Source organism: Aphelocoma coerulescens, chromosome 1A, assembly GCF_041296385.1.
Source record: "Aphelocoma coerulescens isolate FSJ_1873_10779 chromosome 1A, UR_Acoe_1.0, whole genome shotgun sequence".
Classification (NCBI taxonomy): domain Eukaryota; kingdom Metazoa; phylum Chordata; class Aves; order Passeriformes; family Corvidae; genus Aphelocoma; species Aphelocoma coerulescens.
This window is the reverse complement of record NC_091014.1, coordinates 49,760,927-49,781,482: the sequence shown is the minus strand read 5'-3', so window position 1 is coordinate 49,781,482 and position 20,556 is coordinate 49,760,927. Positions and strand designations below refer to the sequence as shown.

The following is a 20,556-nucleotide window of genomic DNA, read 5'->3' as shown; positions in this document are numbered from 1 at the left end:
TCTCAGAGCAGCATGTACTGCATGGTCTATACTCCCCCAAGTTTTTTTGTGATTTAGGAGGTGGTTTTATGTCATGACCACAGAATAATAAATATTCATCACAATATTTTTTTTTGATATTGTAAAATGATATATAATCTGTCCATCTTTTCATTCCCTTTGTGAGTGATGTACTGCCCTTCAGAGCTTACCATACTCTAGTAATTCCTATAGGCAGGAAGCCCCTCGATAATGTAATGCCAAGCCAGTGGAACTGACAGCCCGCATGGGGTGCCTACATGTTGTCAGGGGAAGTTCTGCTTGCACACTGTATCACTTTAGAGTTACTGAGAGAATTTAGGCAGCTGTGCATTGATGGTTTAACAAGCAGCCAGCCCTCACCTGCTGTATCTTCATGCTTTTACTCTATGGCAAATGCTAAATTTATCTACTTCACAGTGGAATAGAGATGGAGTATTCTTGGTTACCATCCATGTAGGAATGCTAAGAGTAAACTCTTGATAAGGTACTACCAGAGCATTGATGCTCGAGTGATGTGTTGCCTTTTGTCACATAGCTACCCTTTGAAAATGATGGGGAAATGGAAATAAGACTAATCTCAATTAAAGATAAGCTGAGCAGTACTGAGGTAATAAGTGCCTCATTTAATTTAGTAGAAAAATTTTGGAACAGACCTATTTCAAATTCCAATCAAGTGTCATAACGTGTCTTAGTGATTATTTCAGGAAATAATCACACATGATTATTTTAGGATTTCAGAAAATAATGAACTGATACATTCCTTCTCTGAAGAACATTCTTCCACAGTAAAGCAGCAATTGAAACATCACCTATAGCAACAGTAGCCATGGGGAAACATTTTTTTCTCCGTCAGTGAAAGCAAACCACTATCACAAAATGAGGTACCCACAACATCGAAGCAAGAATATCTCATTATGCTGGAATCTTGATGAAGTAAACACTCTTAATGCATACTTCAATTTTTTAGACTTTTAAATTACACTCTTTGAGTTTAATAATGTCATATATTTTAGTCTAAACTACTCTGCCTCTTATTACTCCAAGAATGATATTGAGTTGCCTTAAGTACTTATATCACTACATAAATAATCAGCACAATTTAGAAAGTGTCATATATTTGTTGCCTTTCTTCACCTTTTGGGATTTAAATGATCATAGATTATTATGCCTTGAATAAGTTTTTAACTTCTCATTTTAATTAGATGTCATGTTGTGTTTTCCTTGTGAGAGCTTTATTTCTTTTTATGGGAGCTATATGCACTCTTCTCAGCACTTGGAAACCAAGCTTGGTTACAGGGTATGTGCTCTTCTGTTCCATTCTTCCACTTCACAACCAATAAGGCCATTCACGTTTCCAGACCCCAGATTCAGATACTGATACTGAGTTGCAATAGTGTTGAACAAATAAAAACCCTACCCATCACTCTGTGTATAATTAAATTCTGCCTCAGCACCATAGACAGCAGATCTTGTACGATTAGCATCATATCTGTAAGCAAAATTAAGCTTAAAGAATTTATTAAATACTGTCACTAAAGTAGTATTAGGAAAAGAATACACAAAATAGTAAAAAGATGTTAACTGTATTGCACAGCTTTCAGTTGTCGTAGTCCTAAATCTGATGATCCAAGGATAATGACAGTGATGACATGAAATTAAAGAAAAAAGTTTCTAAGCAAATAATTCTTCTTGTAAAGGAAATGTAATTCTTAGCATTTCATATACCCCTCATTCCCTGGAAACTTGAGAACTAAAATTAAAATAAACTAAAGATATGGAAGTAGGTCCAGTTGTTCTCTGAAGTAAATGTCAATAATATGATTATGCTAAATCTGAGGAGACGTTTAGAAATATTTTGTATTCTGACTTAGAAATACTATCAAAAACCATAAGAAAGACAACAAGAAAAATTGACTAGGTCAAAAGTGGGAGAGAGAAGAGAAAGTGAAAACAAGAGTCAGCAGTTTGTTTGCTAATTCTCATCTATTCTTCAAAATTCTCCTTTCAAGTACCTGTTTTTTAATGGATATAGCAAACTGTTCTGCATGCTACCGCCTATTCATTCATAAAACCTGAAAAATAAATTAGACTGTTTATAAAGGTGTTTTAATTACATGCTGTAGTTGCATATGCTGTATTATTCTTTGAAGTCACTGTTTAGACCAAAATGTGCAAATATATTTTGCAAAATAAAAGGTTTTGTAAGATATCTGATATTGTAGAATATTTGATGCTAACAATATATGCAATTCTGTAAGAAAATGTGTTTAAAATGCTGATTATCAGTTAAAATTCTCTATGGGCCTGATCCAAAGCTTACTGGTATTAGTGGAAATATTCTTTCTCCGTTTAGCAGATTTCAGATACAATCAGACTCCAACACATTAAAAATTACTGGCATTGAAGGGCTTTTTCTTTCTAAAACACTGGAGGGAAATACATTCGTTCAAAGCCAGTGGGATATCATTCTGAACTAAATCTATATTTCTAAAGTAGAACATGTGCAGGATAGAACTAAAAAGTGATTTAAAACAGGTTTGAATTGGACTGGCACACTTAAATGACAAGACTTGGGATTATTCTGTGCTCTAAAAAGGCATTTAAATCTGCATGCTTCCTGTTTTTCTAAGGCTAGCAATCAATTTGGGGCATTTTAGCACAGTACATCACTTATTTCTGTTTCAGATTCTAAAAATTGCTTTGAAGTATATGCCAGAAGCAAAATTATTTCTGCCCATAGATGAAATAACTCATTCTCTGTGGCTTCCTCAGATATGAAGTCAATCTCTGCTCAGGAAAAGTACAATTTTTAAAAATAGAATAATATGTAACTCCTAATTTTAAGTTGAACATTTAGCATTCAGACAACTTTATGGGCTGTTGTGACACAAAGTCAACAAGCTTTTCTGATGGAGGTGCATCAAAGAAGTCTGTCTCAGCTGGGCACAATCTGCTCTGTGAAAGAAGAGAAAGAGGAGGGTCTCTTGTCCATTGCGTGTCATGCCAATGATAAAGTTTACTTGAATCCCATTGGATAAGTGGTTATTAGACAAGCATGGATGTTTTAGAAAAAATTACTCTGTTTTTCTTCTTTTCTGCTTTTTACTTAACAGTGCAGATTAATGCAAAATAATTTGACCCTGTCTTTGCCTCCTTTCCTCAGATGTATAAGGTATAGCATGCCAAAAGAAGAGAGGAGTGGTTTCTCTCTTCAGTCCTTACCATGGAGAGAGTTCAGGGAGAGCTTCTGTCTGGTGTTTTTGGACAGCTGTCTTGCTAGCTGGCCTTAGGTCTTGTGGGAGGCTTTCACACCTCCACAGAAGATCGGGAGCAGTACACAGTCTGGCCCTGTGTAGATTCAGAGCAGTATATAAACAGAAAATCACAGAAATATATACCTAGTTCAGACCATCACAGCTATAGTCACATTACTACTATCTTGTTTTCAGAACATTTTCTTAGCAGTTTTCTGCATAACTCAGAACTCTTAAATATTGTAAGATCATCACAGTGAAGCTCTGTGTCATCATTTCTATTGCTGAGGCATTCAGTCAACTGTATCTGCTTGTGTTAGTATGGCTTATAAGGAGATTTCATATAAAGTGAATGCAGAGCATGTTATCACTAAGGATAGGATCTGTGAATCGTGCTAGAGACAGTTCTAGAGTTTTCAGTGCCTAAATTGGATCTCTCAAGCTATTAATTTTGTCGCCATTCTGTTCACAGCCTTCCCAGATCTAGTGCAAATCCCACAATCCCTTCTTGTCTTGGGGTGGGGAGGATACATTTCCTTTTAAGGATCCATTATTGGAGCTTTTGTCTACATAAAACATTAGTGAATTTGATTGATGAAGTGGAGAATAAGCATATTAAACATGTAGAAATTAAGGTGACATTGTCTTCTAAATGTCCAAATTTCTGTGAAGAGTAAACTGAATGTACTGCTTTGGAATACCATGTATAGGAACATGTAGTGGGCTGGAAGGTGCTTATACAAAATTTGAAAGATGCTTGCACTGTTAAATGGTATATGGTGTAGTGTTTGGGAAATATAACTTTATAGAGCATTCTCTTTTGATATCACCTTTTGGTGACTTTGAACCTCTTTCTGGACCCAAAGGTGCATAGTAAATATGAAAACTCTTCTGAAAAGTGTGGTTAACAATAGAAATGTACCTTTCCAATGAAGTATTTACCAGAGCTGTTTGAAACTCAAAGCCTGAATAAGCAAAACCGATGCAATTTTCCCAATTACAGTTCAAGTGTGATTCTGCATATTTTTATATAATTAGATAGCATATTGGAATTATAGAATTGTGATAAAGAAAGGTTTGGTGAAAACTGTGCTGCCCTGGTATTTTGCAAAGAGTTACTGAAAATAAGTTAAGTGTGAAGCATTTCCCAGATGGTAAAAATTCACTCCAAGGAATTTAAATTGGTACTCAAAATGTTGCTGTGTTCATGAAGCTCTTTTTGCATCTTTAAAAAGAAAATTGCAATGTACTCTAATCACTGCCAATTGTACTGTAATTTTTTACAGGGAAGATTAAATGAACACAAAAAAATTGCAGGTGGAAATTTAATCTCTCCCTGCATTACAAACTTGCAGCATAATATTCTCATCTTTCAAGTTTTGACCTGTTTTTGCTGTATTATCATGAAACTGAGCTTTCTTCAGAGAAATATCAGTAAAACATCATGCCCTTATGAAACAACTGTCAGTGTTAATTTAGTTACAGAGACATTTCTTTCAGTGTAAGCAAGATTTCTTATGATCTTTTGACGCAGTGCTAGTTTCTAAAAAATATTTTTAATCAAAGGATTCATCATTGTGTTTGAAATATTTGAGTCAGTTCATGATACTAGTCTAATATAAACCTTTCTTCAAATTCCATAACATTGAAATGCACCATTTAAAACTGTTTTGCTGTCTACACTACTTGAATTTTTTGTCCCAAATTTTGCATATAATTTTGTTTTCCAGTGTTTGATATGTGCTTAATGCAAACTGATTCAAGCAAGGCAAGTAATGCTGATTTGATTAAAGAACAGAAACATACAGATTTAATTTGGCATTATTGGCATAAAAATCAGAACTAATTAATACAATAAATGGCACATTCTTTGCTGAGTATAACTTATATTGAAAAAAACAAAATTAAGTACTTCCTTAATTAAAATATCTATAAACTTAATGCAGGGAAGAATCCTTTAAGTTAAACAAGTAGTTCTACATGCTTCTGCATAGACATGTTTTCCTAGAGTTTCCAACACACAAATTCAACATTTTATGAAAAACAAACCAAGGACAAAAGGTCTTCAGTTATGGCTGATATTAATTCTCTCCTTGCTCCTGCATAATTTAGAAGCTGATCACAGTTTCACCAATATAAGTTACATCTTTGTCTATCTAAAATATGAAGTAAAGAAAATGTATTGTTTAATTTCTGTGGCAAGAAAAGATGTGATGTTGCCCATAAGTCTTCTGGATAGTTGCTACTGTGTTCTTCAGAGGTAGCTGCCCGTTAGGAGTAGTTACAATGTGTTTTGTGATGTTTGGATCAAAGCAATTGTGGGAATGATTGTGCTTCTAGTCATTAATTTAAATCTGTGCAAGGAGAATTATTATTTTTCAAAGAAATTCTTGCATACATTTCTGTATATACATAGTACAGCATTGTGAAGGCAAACAATATAAGACTTTCAGTTTGGGATATTGGGAAATGAAGGTGCTGTTTAAAGACAATTATTCTGTTTTTTTCCTTTGAGGGCGGAAGTAAAATACTAGAGGAAAACCTGAAAAGTTGGGAGAGATCCAGTTCAGTTTATAATGCAGCCAAAGATGTGATTCTTAGAACAACCATGTTTTAAAATAAAACATAATACAGAAGTATTAATTTAAATTTCTCTTAAAAGCTGAGGTATGGATCCTGACTTCTTGAATATTTATATCAAATAAGGAGAACATGAAAGGCTTATATCCAACAGTAGAGGAATATGTCTTGGTTGTAAGCTAATCTGTGACACAGCAGTAGACCAATACTTGTTTTCTCCTAAAAGAGACATAAGCTCATGTCTACACTAAGTGTAAAATATGAAATGCAGCCACTATTTTAGGTGACATATTATTGCTTGTTTTCTTATTAGTGGAAATCATACATAAAAAATCAAGTATGCATGTGTAGCATGTAGCTGAGAAACTGGGTTAAGTGCCAATTCTTAGAACTTTACATTGAAATGGAGATATGAAAAGAAGAACTGTGAGCAGCTGCAGTATCTACTTCAATATTTACCTCATTAGTATGATTTAGCTTTTTCTTCTGTGTTTGATGCTTTGAAAATTACTTATTCTAAGACATAGTTGCCTGGAATTAATCACTGTTGCCCTAACATTTTTATCACTGATCCTCTGTCTTTAGAGGGACCCCTTCCCCCTTTCTAAAACACAAGGAATGACCACACATCTGCTATTTTTCTCATGCAATTCAATATGCTAAATAATGAACTCTTGGCTGTGAAACTTTGTCAACTCTTCAGTTGCTTGTGTTGTCCTTCTTGCTTAACATACCCTGACTACATTTCTTTTTGTGTCAAATGATACTTATTTTCTCAAATGAAATTCAGAGTATCTATGATGACTAACCTCTGTAAAATACAGCCATAAAATGACTGCTAAAATTGGCGCTGGATTTATTGTAAATATTTATTCTAAAATACTAGGAGGGGAGGTAGTATTATGGTATAGTTAATATTCTTTATTCCATTACTAATTCATATTTTAAAAGTTTAAGTATAGATTACTGGATTTTTTTTTTTTTTTTGGTGAGCCATAACCCTAACCACATCAGCAAAATGAAAGCTGGTACCAGGACTGTGCTATGATTACCTTAATTTGTTCCAATAGGACTAGTGTTTAGATTGCAGTGATTTTATAAAGCTATGCTTTTGTTCAGCACATCAGATGGGTAATTAAACTCAGAAGAGCTTATCCAGTATTCCTTACTGACATAAAACTTCCTGTGACATTAATAAGAGAATAGCTTCTATAAACCTTGCATAGATATCACAAAAGTTAGTCCCAGATATTTTAATGCTTTATTTGTTATGAATATGTTGCTGAATATCAGTGAGTATTTTTTTCTGAAAAGCAAGTTTAAAATTCAGCTTTCTTAGTGATTCAATGCATTTGATGGTTCAGTGCAGTTTGGAAATAATGTAACTTGTTAGTATCAGTTCTTTCACAATTTTGTTGATGTAAAATGTGCATCAAATCTGGACAGTTTTTCTGGTCTTAGGTAACATCACACTACTTTTTAAACTGGATACCAATTCTGAATTAAGTGGATTCCCATTCAGTGAGATTACTTTTTCCGTGTTTTGTTTCCTCACAGTGGAGCTGGTTGCCTGAGCAACCGGTAAAATACCAAGACTGGGATGTGGCTGGTGCTTTCTTCCTCGCTTCTAACCTGAACACAGTTAGGGCTGTGCAGAGCTCCCAGTCTTGGGAGCTGTAAGGAATGCACTGTCCATCGCATTTTACAAAGTGAAAGGTGATAAACTCCCCTGAACTAGACAAAATCTGTGGAACTTCATGTTGAGTGTTCTCCCAAGAAATACAAAGGTGGAGCTGATGCACTGGGTGAAGTCAGAGAACTAAGGATGCATATCCGAGGACACAAGCTTCCATTAGCCTCTGTTCTTAGAGGGGAATTTCTCAGAGAAAAAAATGAAGCAGTGACAAGTGGCATGACTTGTTCAGAGACACACATAAAACACGGAGCAGAGAGATGCACAGAAAATCCCAAACTCTTGTTAGAGCTTCACATGCTTTGCACACAGGTAAAGGATTGCCCAAGAGATGAGAAGCAGGGTTCCTGGGCAGGTTGTTTTCCTGAGTTCTGTTGATGGTTTTCACTCTTGAGCTCTTGTTAGATATAAAGACACTCAACTGCTCCTCCTCTTGCATTAAACAGAAAGAGGGTGGTAGGCCCAGTACTTCAAGAAAATTTATCAGTCTAATTTGTTCTACTGCAAATTGAAAATTTCAATCCCTTTGTTTAATATGCAGCAAAATTTAATTGGTCAATTATGTTGATATATGTGGAAGATCAAAAATAACCATGGTATGTTTCTTGGAAGTATTAACAAGATTAAGTACTCTTGGATCAGATGCTGTAATGTGAAAAACAGTAATTATATTTTAGAAATATTTGGGGGGTTTGAGTTTATACAATGAGAAAAGGTGAAATTCTTACACTAACATTTCCTTTCCTGAGGCAATAAGAAGGTATTTTAAGAACATACTTACATGCAGTGAAAGGAAAAATGAAACATTTTATTCCTTTTTTTATTCCTTTTAGTGGTGAAGAAAGTAAAATTAGATTTTAGCATAAATTAATGGAGCATAACTTTCCTGCACATGTGGATAAGGCACTCAGATGCTTTTAGCTCACTTGTTTAGCGTAGAGTTCTGGTACCTGAAGGGAGAGATGATGGATTTGAGGGTTTTTTTCCTTCCTCATCTCTTGTCATCACAATGATCTGTAGTGTAACAGTCCCCAAATTTTACATTTTTATATTTTACAGTCCCCTAAACAATAAAACACTATGGCAGGGACTCTCCACAAGTTTTTTTTTACATGGCCAGGCTGGGTGTGAGTATTAAAAAGCCATGTCACTGTTCATCATGTCTCTGCTACTAAAGAACTGTGTAGAGAGGTAATTTATTTGAAAGCTGCCCTTTTGGTAATGTACGTGGCGATTTTGCTTTCTGCTTGTATAAAGTGTCCCTTCTTTGTGGGGGTGGTGGAAGTGGTGTGAGTGGTGTGCCTTCTGTAACACTTACAGCTAAACTGAAAATCCAACCCTGTAGCTATTTTAGTATCAGGAGAAAACAGGCTGTAGAGAGACAGCAATCCATGCACCAGTTCCATACCCATGTGGCTTTGCTCACACACATGTAAGCTGAAATTAACTGGTCAGTTTGAATGAATGAAGTTACCCATATGCATAATTAGATATAAATGTGGTCTTTTTCTAGAAAAAAAAAATCAGGTTTTTTTCTTGAAAAATAAAAATGGTTTTTGACAATTTATTCTTTTAAAAATACTATTAATTAACATAAGAAATGTCCAGCCTGTTTAAGGAGTAATTGCCAAGGTATAGAATTGACAGCAAAATTACTGCTCTTCGGTTTTTATCATCTATTAGCCGCTTCTGTATGCAGACTGGACAACTCTCTTTTATACTTGTGATTTCAATATCAATTCCCTTACTGCAGGGGAAAACACTGACTAATCATTTGCAGACCAAAAAAAGGTCTGTACTCAAATGTGAATAACAAAAAAAAAAATTGGATTTATAACTTTATTTAGTTTTCAGTATTTTAAAACTTAATAAGCTGCATTTAAACCATGTAAAAACATGCATTCTATTTCTGAACAGTTCCATTACATGATTTACTTTCTAAAGACATTTGTGTCTTCACAGTCATAGAATCATTAAGTGTGGACAAGACCTCCAAGATCATCCAGCCCAAGCTTTGACCAAACACCACCATGCCCAGTAAACCATAGTACTAAGTGCCTTGTCCAGTCATTTCTTGAGCACCTCCAGGGATGGTCACTCCACTAGCTTCCTGGGGAGCTTGTTTCACTGCTTTCACTCTTTCAGTGAAAAAATTCTTCCTGATGTCTAATCTCCCCTGGCACAGCTTGAGGCCATTTCCTCTTTTCCTGTCCCTAGGTTCCTGGGAGAAGAGGCCAGCCCCCACCTTTCTACAAACTCCTTGAGCAAATGTTCCTGTTAAGACATATAGTCCTTGAATGTGTGCTGAGGCAGTACTGTATATTCATTGACTTCTGGAGGCTTTGCACATACCAAAGATAATGTCAGTTTTTCACCATTTCATGTTTTCCCAGAAGCAGAATTATCACAAAATTATTATTTTTTAGTCATTCATGCTATCTGTGGGAAATGTGACACTCTGGAAATGAATATGATATTGAAAAGTGGCAGATGCTCACACCATATGGATTAGTCAGGAACAGCTTCATGAATGTTAGGTATGGCAGAGGATCCTCTGGGTATTTTCACACAAAAAATTGTGTGGGCATGAAAGACCCAAAGGACATCTGAAGTGTTCTTGATCTCTCCTGCCAACTTACTGCACTGCAAACTCTGGGGGATTTTGGTGTGCTGTATGTCTTAAATTGTTTTGAGGAGCTGCTTGGGGACCTCTAGTTCATGGCATGTCTATGGATGGTCTCTGAGCTCTTCAGACCAGTGTTCTCAGCAGCAATGCCTGTTCTTAGGAAGGACTGGATGCAGTGACCCCATCCTGGGTGTGTTCAGCCTTTAGTCATGGTATTCCTCCGCGGGAGTCACAGTCTCCTCTTGGAACTGAAGTGAATGGATGGTAGTTAATACAAATGACATTTTTTGGTACAACACGAACATTTTTTCTGTGAAGTTTTAGCCACTATTGGAAGAAGAAATGGTTATAGAAAACCCAGAAGAGAGAGACCTGGAAGTAAAAAAGCAATCATTCTTTGGTAATATAAATATCTTTTTCTCCCCTCAATCCAATGGCAAATAGATGGTATTCAGTAAAGAAACAGCTTGGAAGATAGTTGGATAATCTTTAACACTAATGATAATAGTAAAAGTGGAACGACATCTGGGTTTTAAAACATGTACTTTTATTAATTATTTCTTATACCATCTTAAAGAGGTTAGTATTGTCTCCATTTCACAATATTTCTGTATTGTACAATGAACTCATGAAAATAAACCCAGCAATTCAGGACATAGAAACAATTAACCTGCAGACCTGCGTGAGGACCTGTTAGTCCTGAGAGAGCACACTAAATAGACAAAAAATATATTGACATAGAAGGCTGTATTTTGCACCTGGTCTTCTATTTTTGCATTACATTGTGTTCAGAGTTAGATAAAGCATGTTCCACAGCTATGCAGCATTGCTTATTGGTGTGCTTTCCTTGGTAGGGAAATTAGATAAGTGTAAGAAAGCATAGGGATTGAGTCAGCTTCTGGAAAGATGAAATGTGTAGGAAAGGAGGAGGCAGATGATATGGTTTGGGGTCATAACTTGGAGCAATGAGGAAAGGCTGTATGGCACAGGGTTGTTCTGGAAGCAGGAGCTGTGTAGTGAGAAAATTAAGATGTGTTTTAAATGGAAGTTTCATAGCTGGATTGATAGAGTCTCAACTCTCATATTCTCTAAGGTTAGCTCTCACAGGTATAAAATCTCAAGGGATGTTACTTTTCATGTGGAATTAAATTCTTCAGGTTACTCAGATGACCTTAAATCATATCAGGATCTAGGCAGTAAGCTCAATGACTGCCTAGTTATCTAGATAGTTTATTGAAAATGTCTCTTCTCAAAAAATACTGCTTTGTTTTTTAGAAAACTTTATGGTCAATGGTCATCTCTGTCATAGTTAGTGAGCTAGCCACAGCTTCTGAAATAAGGTTATATTTGCAGAGATTATTTGGGGATTTTGGGGAGGATTTTCTTGCCAGCATTAAAGAATATTAATACTGGTTTTATTACCAAAAAAAGGGTAATGAATAGAACTCTAAAAGCTAGATGGGCTGCTGTGGAAAAGATGATAAAAAGGCAAGGTATTTAGTTGAACCTGGCATTCATGACAATATTGCAGACTCCTGATGCAGTTTTTCTCCTCTCTTTTCTGTGTACAGTTGCACAGTAAATAAATGTTTTAAGTGAACACCATATTTCTAGCTCCCCTTCCAATATAAAATGACTTTTGAAGACCCTAGGGACCGTGTTGATCTTAAACAGAACAAAACACAAAATCATCTGACATATCAGTCCTCTCAGTGAGAATACTGGGTACCATCTGCCTCTGATTTAAATTCATTGTATCATACTGTGTGAAAAATCACATTTTGCAAAATAATATTTAATCATTCAAATCTTTTAAATATTTTAAATTCATTCTGCTGAGTTAAACCATAACCATTTTCTTTTGAAGTATGTGTGCCTAGGAGTAACACATCATTATTATAGCCAGAGGGCTTTATAAAACATTCTCCAATTTTTCAATTTACTATATATGTAATGACACTTTGTATACTCTGTAGTTAAATTTGTTTTCACATACATTCAGTTCCTTTCATGCTAAAAAAGGATTCCTACAAACATTAGAGAAGTATAAAACCACAGTATAAGCATTCTTAAAGAACTTCTGAAAAATTCAGGGTTTATGGTGAAGTCTGATAAACATCTTAAAAGATGGTGGTAATACTTAGCTTTCCTACAGTGCTGTTTTCCTTAGCAGGTCTTAAAGCCCTTTAGAAGGATTGGTGTTATTGCAGCTGAGGAAATTCCTGCTGACCTTTCCTATCTCTTCTTTGCCCCCTTGTTGTGATTCAGCTGCAATGTTAAATACTGATGAGAGAACTTGATGCAAGCAAAGGTATTTGTTTTAAGTTACAAGAAAGTGATTTTTGTGGATGTTCTGTAGGCATGCAAGTATCCAGCCATTAAACAAGACAGTTTCGAAGTGTTCATGTCTGCAGAGTTTGTTTCTAGTGTACACTTGCATTAATACTTAGAGCAGAGGGGTATTTTAACAGAATTTCAATGCAAACTCTTATTTTCTTCAAATTAGTTTTAACTTCTTAAACCTTTTTCTGGCAGCTACAGCATCTCTCAGACCAGAAGCAAATTTGCCATTAAACCAGATAATGAATACATTTTCTATGTTTCATAAACAGAGTCTATTTATCCTCTTTTGTATCTAGGAGGAGTTGTGTAGAACCTTATGTCCCCACAGTAGAAGGGAAATTACCACGTCAGGTAGTTCAGATTTTTCACTGGATACCACAATTTATATTTGGAAGGGGTAATTTCTTAACGTAATACTCTCAGTGAACAGCTGGTACACAGTAAATTTCATATCATTACAGCCGTCTTCAGTGATTTTATGACTCAGCCTTAGTTTGATACTAAGACTAGAAGCTTAAATTATATTCCATTTTCCTTCCTTCATACTTAAAAAAAAAAATTACTTCAGAAATAAATGAAAAATATGTTAATCTCTTGATTTATGTGATTCTTGAGAGTCTGTAAAATCCTAATAAATAATTGATCTCTTTCAAGAAAATCAATTCCTCTCCAGTGACTTATATAAAAATCAGGTTTCTTTCAAAATAGGTAAAATCTTTATTCTAGTTTTGATTTAGTAGGTTTTGAATCCTCTACTGTGAAAAAAAATATGTCAACACAAAATGGCTTCATATTTTTGAATGTAGTTGAATCATTATTATTATTATTATTATTATTATTACTATTATTCAGCTAGTCTGTGTCACACGTGCAAAGACATTTTCCAAGAAAGCACCATTGCATTCCCACATTCTCAAGAAAAAAGAGTTGTTACCTTGAAAACTATTTTTTAATTAGGAGAGTGGAAATTTGTGATGATGGCAGATTTATGAAAAAAAAAAAGAAATACCATCAACTTACTGACAGATCTGCAGCATTCCCACTGAAATTGTGGGAAGGGAATTTCTTTTGTATGAAGATAGAAAGCTTCAGGGTGGAGACAGGATATTGAGAAGCAAATGCTTGGAGGCCACCAGAGATGTAGAGATATGGCCAATGACACTGCCAGCTGTGTCACTGGAGTGGGATGTGAAAGATGATCTACTACATCTAAAAATTTATTCTTGGTGTCTCTAAGATCACAGCTGTCAATTAAGTGCTCCTGATGCTGATGAGAGTGCCCCAGTAAAGGCTCTGTGTGCCATCCTGATGTTAAGTGTGCTTTAGTGGTGTTGAGGGTGTGTAAGGGATGAGAGTCACACCTAGTACTCAGTTATGGATAATGCTTCCAAATCAGTCATAGTGTTTCTATACGATATTGAGAAAGCTGTCTCATTCACCCATTAAATTTAAGGGTATGTGGGAGTCTAATTGTATTAGCTGGCTTTGAAGTTGTAGGGGAAACAGAACAATAACAATATCAGGCATAGCTTTTCCACACTTTTCTTGTGCTCTCTCACAAACATTGGATCTGCATATTAGCAGTGTTTCTATTTTCTGAAGAGTGCAGTTGTAGGGTACATAATTTCCTAGCTCATCAAATACCCTTTTGTCAAAAGGCTGAAAGGCATTGGGAAAAGGCTGAAATTCATCCTAAGATTCTGTAATATTCTTTAAAGTGATAGAACCCAATGACTTCTTTACCTGCTTAAGCTATTTTCCTTTTTTCTCTCTATCCCAATGTGTTTCTTAGGTTTAAAATCTCCATAAATACATTTGCAATCTCATGAGGATTTAGAATGAAACTTAACATTTTTAGGTTGGGGTTCTCTCTATAAAGTTAGCGAAAGGAAAGGTACGTTCTGTAAGTGTGTATTGCTGTCTTCCAATTTACAATATTTGTGATGGCAAATATAAGTCTATGTAGTAATGGACATGTGTGTTTGGGATTTTTGATTTTTGTTCTGTTTTGTCCAGTATAGGCCAACTCTTCACAAGAAAGGCATAGATTCATGAAACAGGCTAAAAATACCTTCAGTATTTTGTTCCTTCTCTTTGACCCCTTCTGTCTTCTTTCCACTTGTTTGATTGAACTTTGCCTCCTCTGCCCTTAGCTTTTCAGATATTATTTGAATTCTCCCAAAGTGGTGACTTCTCCTAGTGTTAGCCCAGGATTCAAGTATGATCTTGGTATCTGCTTCCAGCTATGCCAGGTTGGCTTCCAGCTTTGTGTTTTGTACTCTTTTGTTAGGTTTGGAGTGATGTTTCTTTGTTTGTTTTCAAATGGTTCTGGAAAATTACAGTGACTGAAGAAAACACTTGGGACACCAGACTTTTATCTGAAGCCCACTAATCCTCCTTCAGGAGTAAAAACACACACATTGTATAAGACTGCACACCAAAGAAGTATATAAGGACTGAGAAGGTGTCTTTGATGATTTTGAAAAAATTCTGGCTTCATGACTGAAGGCTATCTTTGCTTAGCAATAGCCTTGATTTTACAACCTGGTTTACAACTCAGAACAGCATGGCTGAGCTTCCCACATGGCACAGCTGAAAGGATTGCTGAGTGAATATGGAATATGCTAAGAAAACTCACTGTTGGCACAGCTAAACATGTGAGATGCCTTCATTAAAAAAAAAAAAAAAAAAAAAAAAAAAAAAAGACATCTGTCAAAATTAAGTTAGCAAAAAACCCCCATCTAAAATGAATAACTAAAAGGTATTTGGGGTTACTCTATTCCATTTGAGTCAACACATAGTTTTTCAAAGGTACTTTACTAGTGTAAATTTGTCCTTAATTTTGTCATAAGTTTTCCCATGATTGTCATGATTGTGGTACTGAGAACATTGTTATGACTTAGTCCAGAAATTGCCAAGACAAATCTATAGATTTAATTAAAGCAGGAAAATAAAATGTGATACAGAAAATAATGTCATTGTTGTTTGTGTAAGAAAAGTAGCGTTTAAATATGATTGGCTTCAGGCAAGATGCACAGTAAAAAATAAAAACTCCCTGCAGTTCTCTTTCTCTATAGCGAAACAAAAAACTGAGCAGTGTCTACTCAACAAGTATTTGAAAACCTCAGCTTGTACCTGGGCAGTAATTTAGAGTTGCTGTGGCTGTGATAATATGGGCAAGGAACATAGCAGAAAGGAAAGACAGAGATGTCTGATTTCAGTTATTTTCATCAAAGGAGATTCTTGACAAGAGATGTGGCAGATGTGGCAAGACTGAAAGCACTTGTCAAGTAGTGCAGTTCTGGTAATAGTTCCCTGGAACTATTAATATGTATATATAACCATATAGAACTGTTAATATATATGTGTATCTATATCTATAATTCATATTCCCCCTTGACTTCTGCTTCTGTGTTTTACCACTCATTTTCTTGCTTGCTTTTCTAGAATATTTTTAATTTTTTCTGGTATTATAGCTCTTCTTTTAAGTTTTCTCTTTTTTTCTTGATTGGTTTCTTTTTTAAGTATCTTCAAGCAGACTTTTTGTATATTCCATATATGAATGCAGTGTGAAATAGAAATAAAGTGAGTTTATAGGGGCTTTGCCTTTTAAAAATAATTCAACAAACACTAATTTGTGAAAGAACCATCCCATGATTAAAACTGAAAACTGATTTCCATATTTAGTGTCTTAGTATCAGATATATTCAGGGAGATGAACCTCGTTGTTCTATGCTCTTATGTGCAGGGCAGATGGAAATGGCACTTTCTGACCCCAAATTCATGATTTTGTGTTACCAAATACAAAATTGTGTGTTTTTCTAAAAGACATTAGCACACGTGTCAGCTTGTGAAGAAGATGGGCCAGCACTGCCTTAAGCTCTGGTCCACTTTAATCAGCCGGGGACCTTTGTCTGATGCCTAACTTTAAAATTCACAGAATGGTTTGGGTTGGAAGGCATCTTTAAAGGTCATCCAGTTGGACACCTGTGCAATGTGCTGGGACACCTTCTACTGGACCAGGTGAAAACCCCATCCAGACTGGCCTCAAATGTTTCTAGCAATGAGGCATCCACCACCTCTCTGGGAAACCTGTTCTAGTGTTTCACCACCCACATTGTAAAAAACTACTTTATATCTAGTCTGAATATACCTTCTTTTAGTTGAAAACCATGACATACTGCTACAGGTTGTACTAAAAATTCTGACCCCATCTTTCTTCTAATCCCTGTTTAATTATTGAAAGGCCACAATAATGTCTTCACGCAGTCTTCTCCAGGCTGAACAGCCTTGACTCTCTCAGCCTGTCTTTGTGGCAGAGGTGGTCCACCTCTCTGATCATTTTTGTGGCCCTCCTCTGCACCCACTCCAACAGGTCCATGTTTTTCTGTACTGAAGACTCCACAGCTGGATCCAATACTCGAGGTGGGGTCTCACCAGAGTGGAGTAGAGAGGCAAAATAACCTCCTCACCATAGACCTCTCACATCTTGATGTAAAGCGATACCTCCATCCCCACAATTAAGATGAAATATTTTTATTTTCTATGAGTCAGTCTCTCTAACTGCCAAGATAAATTAAGAACTCATACCACAAAGCTCAGAATTCTTACTTTCCCACAGGAGTTCTTATAGGATTAGCCATGTAGGGGAAGAATAATTGCTCTGCAACCCTTCACCTGAGAACTGTGAAGTAAAGTCATACAAGTGTGTTGGTCTTTTCTAATAGTTTTCCTCAATTAATTGACTTCAAAAACTGGAAAAAAGAATCAGACCTTGGAAATTACTGACTTGTTCTGAATCTTTGGTGTGATAAACATTGTTATGTTGGCTTCAGTATAAAGTGGGATTTACCTGATGTAGAAGAAAGATGCCATTTTTAAGAAGCAGGCAGTTATTTTGATTGAAACTTCTGCACTTCTCTGTGGTGATTACTGCATGTCTTGGGATTCTATAAAATGACAAAAAAATTGAAGTTCAGATTGATTAGAGATAATTTGAAAGCACTTACAAGTGACAAGACTTTTAGTCTTCATATTGATAGTCTGACTGCAAGGTGAACTTAAGTCAAGTTTCACTTAAAATTTACTTTTAAACTTCACTCGCCAATTTTCATATCTGTGGAGTTAGTTTTGGTTTAGAAACCCATAGTATATCCTCATATATGTATAGATGGTTTTGGGGTTTTTTAAAACTTGTCCAAGTTATACTTGGAAGAAAGGAAGCTGCTTTCAAAAAAAAAAAAAAAGGTATCTATAACTCTTTTCTCTCTGAAGATTTATTCTTTGTTTACCAGTACTGTAGCTGTCCCAATGATTTTAAACTCTGGCCCACCAGCTGTTTTCTGAGCAGAGAAGATTTTTAATAGCTTAGTGCCTTCTTTTCCATCTAAAGACTTGAAGAAAATTCAGTTTTCTGTTAACTGGGTGTCTTGGGGTGACTTTATGATGTGTATCCCATATCGCTGCCCTATGCCCAGAAATTAACTTTGTGCCTTTCTATGTCTCTAGTTTGAGCCTGAGAGGGGGAAGGAAAAACTGAGCAAAACTTTTTCAAAGCAGTTTGCAGCTTGTTCAAGGTCACACAGAGACAGCATATTTTTTCCAGCTGCAGCAGGGGAGGGAGGAGGCACCCGGCTTGCTGCTCCCAGGTCAGTTTCTGGCCAGTTGTTCAGTTTCTTTTTCTCCAGAGAGAGACTGAGAGTTGAACTTTTTTTTCCTTCCCTGGAATTTTGGATTTTCTCCCTTTTTCACTGGACTGCTTCAATATTAGAACACATCAGGAGGACTTTCCACCGGGCACAGAGGGCCTGGCCCTGGGCCAAGCCCCAGCTCCAAGGAGACCAAAGGGAGGACTCTAACGCTTTCCCAGGTTTTTTCTCCACAGGGAAAGATTTTATTATTTAGCATTATTATCCTTTTCCGTGTGTTTGTTAAATAAATAATTTTTATCTCCTTCACTTTCTTTCAAGGAAAATTTATTTTTCCCGAACCTGGTGGGGGAGGGGTGGTTGTGCCTTCTCTCAGAGGATATATTTCTAAATTTGGCCAAACCGGAACACTGGGCTAGAAAGAGGCCAGTACACATGACCCACTTGGTAGTTGACTCCTTGTTCATTTAAGAACTCCTGTCATTCTCCTTGGAAATACCTAATGCATGTCATTTATTCCCACCACCCTCATCAGCCTTCTTTCATTTGGGTTGGTGCAAACAGGCAGAATAATTAACTAACTTAATCTAAAATGCTAATAACACAATCATTTTCAAGGCAGCCTATTCTAGGAGTGACCATCTTTACTTTTTTTTTTACTGTGCTTCTTTATAATAAGTGTTTCCATAAAAATGCTTTCAGGGAACCAGCATTGGCTAAATACTAGACATTTCATTTTTGTATCTTCATAAGATTTTTGCCATCTAATTAAAAAAAAAAAACCAAGCATAAAACCACAATGAACATTTTAAAAAGTCCTTTTTGGGACCAACTGTAATTTGAAAGTCTCATCAAGAGTTTCTGGGTTTACTATCTGTGGTCATCAGAATGGCTTCTTTCTTTCCTCCTGTTCTCTCTCTGCCTTTCCTTCTTCCCTCTCTTTCCTATTTTTACCAAAAAAAAAAAAAAAAAGGCATTTGCCCACTTTTAATCAGAAAAGTGATTAAAATGTTTTCATGGTAATTTCTCATTATTTCAACAACAAAATCTAGAAAAAGAAAGAAATCATCTGCAGATTTTTTTTCTGATATATCTCTTGCAATGTTGTTATCTGATATGCTGAGCTGCTAGTCATGCTTGTTTGCTTTTAGAAAGAGAGCAAAAGTGACTTGTTTAAATTTCTCAGGAGACCCTGATCATCTGATTTCCAATTTATTCCAAATGAAGAACATGCTAATTAAAACAACTGTAATATTGTTTCTGCAATTATTTGTTACTTAGGATTGACTTAACGAACTACTTCTGCACACTCATTTCTCTTGGGTGTGTGGTAAGTTAGGTAATTTGCTATATCTCTTCACCTTGCATTTGCAAGGAACTTCCCGGTTGATGGAGATTCTTCCCATCTACATATCTAGAAAACAACATCTCAGTGATCTGTTGTCTCTTCCTCAGGTGAAATGTAAGCACACTTGCTTAAATAGCAGAAATACATAAATGATAGGAAGATCAGATATGCCTGGTTTGAGTCCTTAGTTCACAGGTAAACATAATTATTGATGATACCAAGTGTAACATAAATAAATTAGAGCAGAATGAAGCAATAATAACATCCTAGGGCTGCCTTGCTTCAGATGTATCTGGTTTAAGGACCTAATGAGCTGTTATCGCCTGTCTTGAAGCATTGCAGATGTTAAGTAAATAACTCATGATCAAAAAAGGTGTTTTCTAAATCCAAAGTATCTAATTACATAGTAAGGAAGTTTCATTTACTTATTAAAGATGTGCCAATGACTTGATGAGGTTCTTTGGTAAGGAAGAGTTTTCTACCATCTATTATTCCTGGTGTTCTGATCAGACTGTTACCTGAACAGAATCTGGTCTATCAATTATGGGACTAGAATGGTATAATTCCCACAAATATTAGTCTATTTTCTGATCCCTTAGACTCAGTTTCTGTTTTCCTATTTACAGTTCCTGGACTCTTAAAAAATTTATGTATGTATTTCTACTGGTCTGGAGGATGTTTTTGAAAGCTGTACCATCTTAGTGCTTTTAGCTTGATAAATTAGTCCTCTTTATTAGACCATAATATTTATTATCCTCATGCACATTATTACCCCTACTTAAGAAAATGTTATTCTTAGTAGGTGTAACATATTTGAAAAGCAGAGCTATTTGGTGCCTGAGGGGGATATCTGCATTTCAGAGGACAGCTGACCCTTACTTTGCGGAGAACTATCATCCTTTCATGAACGGTAGAATTCTGTGGGAGCAGCTGAAGGTGTGGCCAGCCCCTCTGGATCATTGCACTTCTTTCATAGACTGTCCCCAGATCTGGCTTCAGCAGAAGGATTTCTGTGAGAACCTTTAATCCATCTCAAGCAAAAT

General features: G+C 35.9%; 1 protein-coding gene across 20 annotated transcripts in view; it reads left to right on the top strand.

The window, feature by feature from the left end:
* The window catches only part of ANKS1B (ankyrin repeat and sterile alpha motif domain containing 1B), a 414,782-nt gene that overhangs the window by 167,164 nt on the left and 227,062 nt on the right, over positions 1–20,556 (top strand). The window contains exon 1 of one of the 20 annotated variants that reach the window (XM_069000739.1): positions 19,922–19,976. The exons of the other annotated variants lie outside the window; for them this stretch is intronic. Within the exon in view, the coding sequence (XP_068856840.1) occupies positions 19,964–19,976 (13 nt within the window). The 5' untranslated portion in view covers positions 19,922–19,963. Of the gene's footprint in view, positions 1–19,921; positions 19,977–20,556 lie in introns of those variants that run through there. 20 annotated transcript variants of the gene reach the window in all.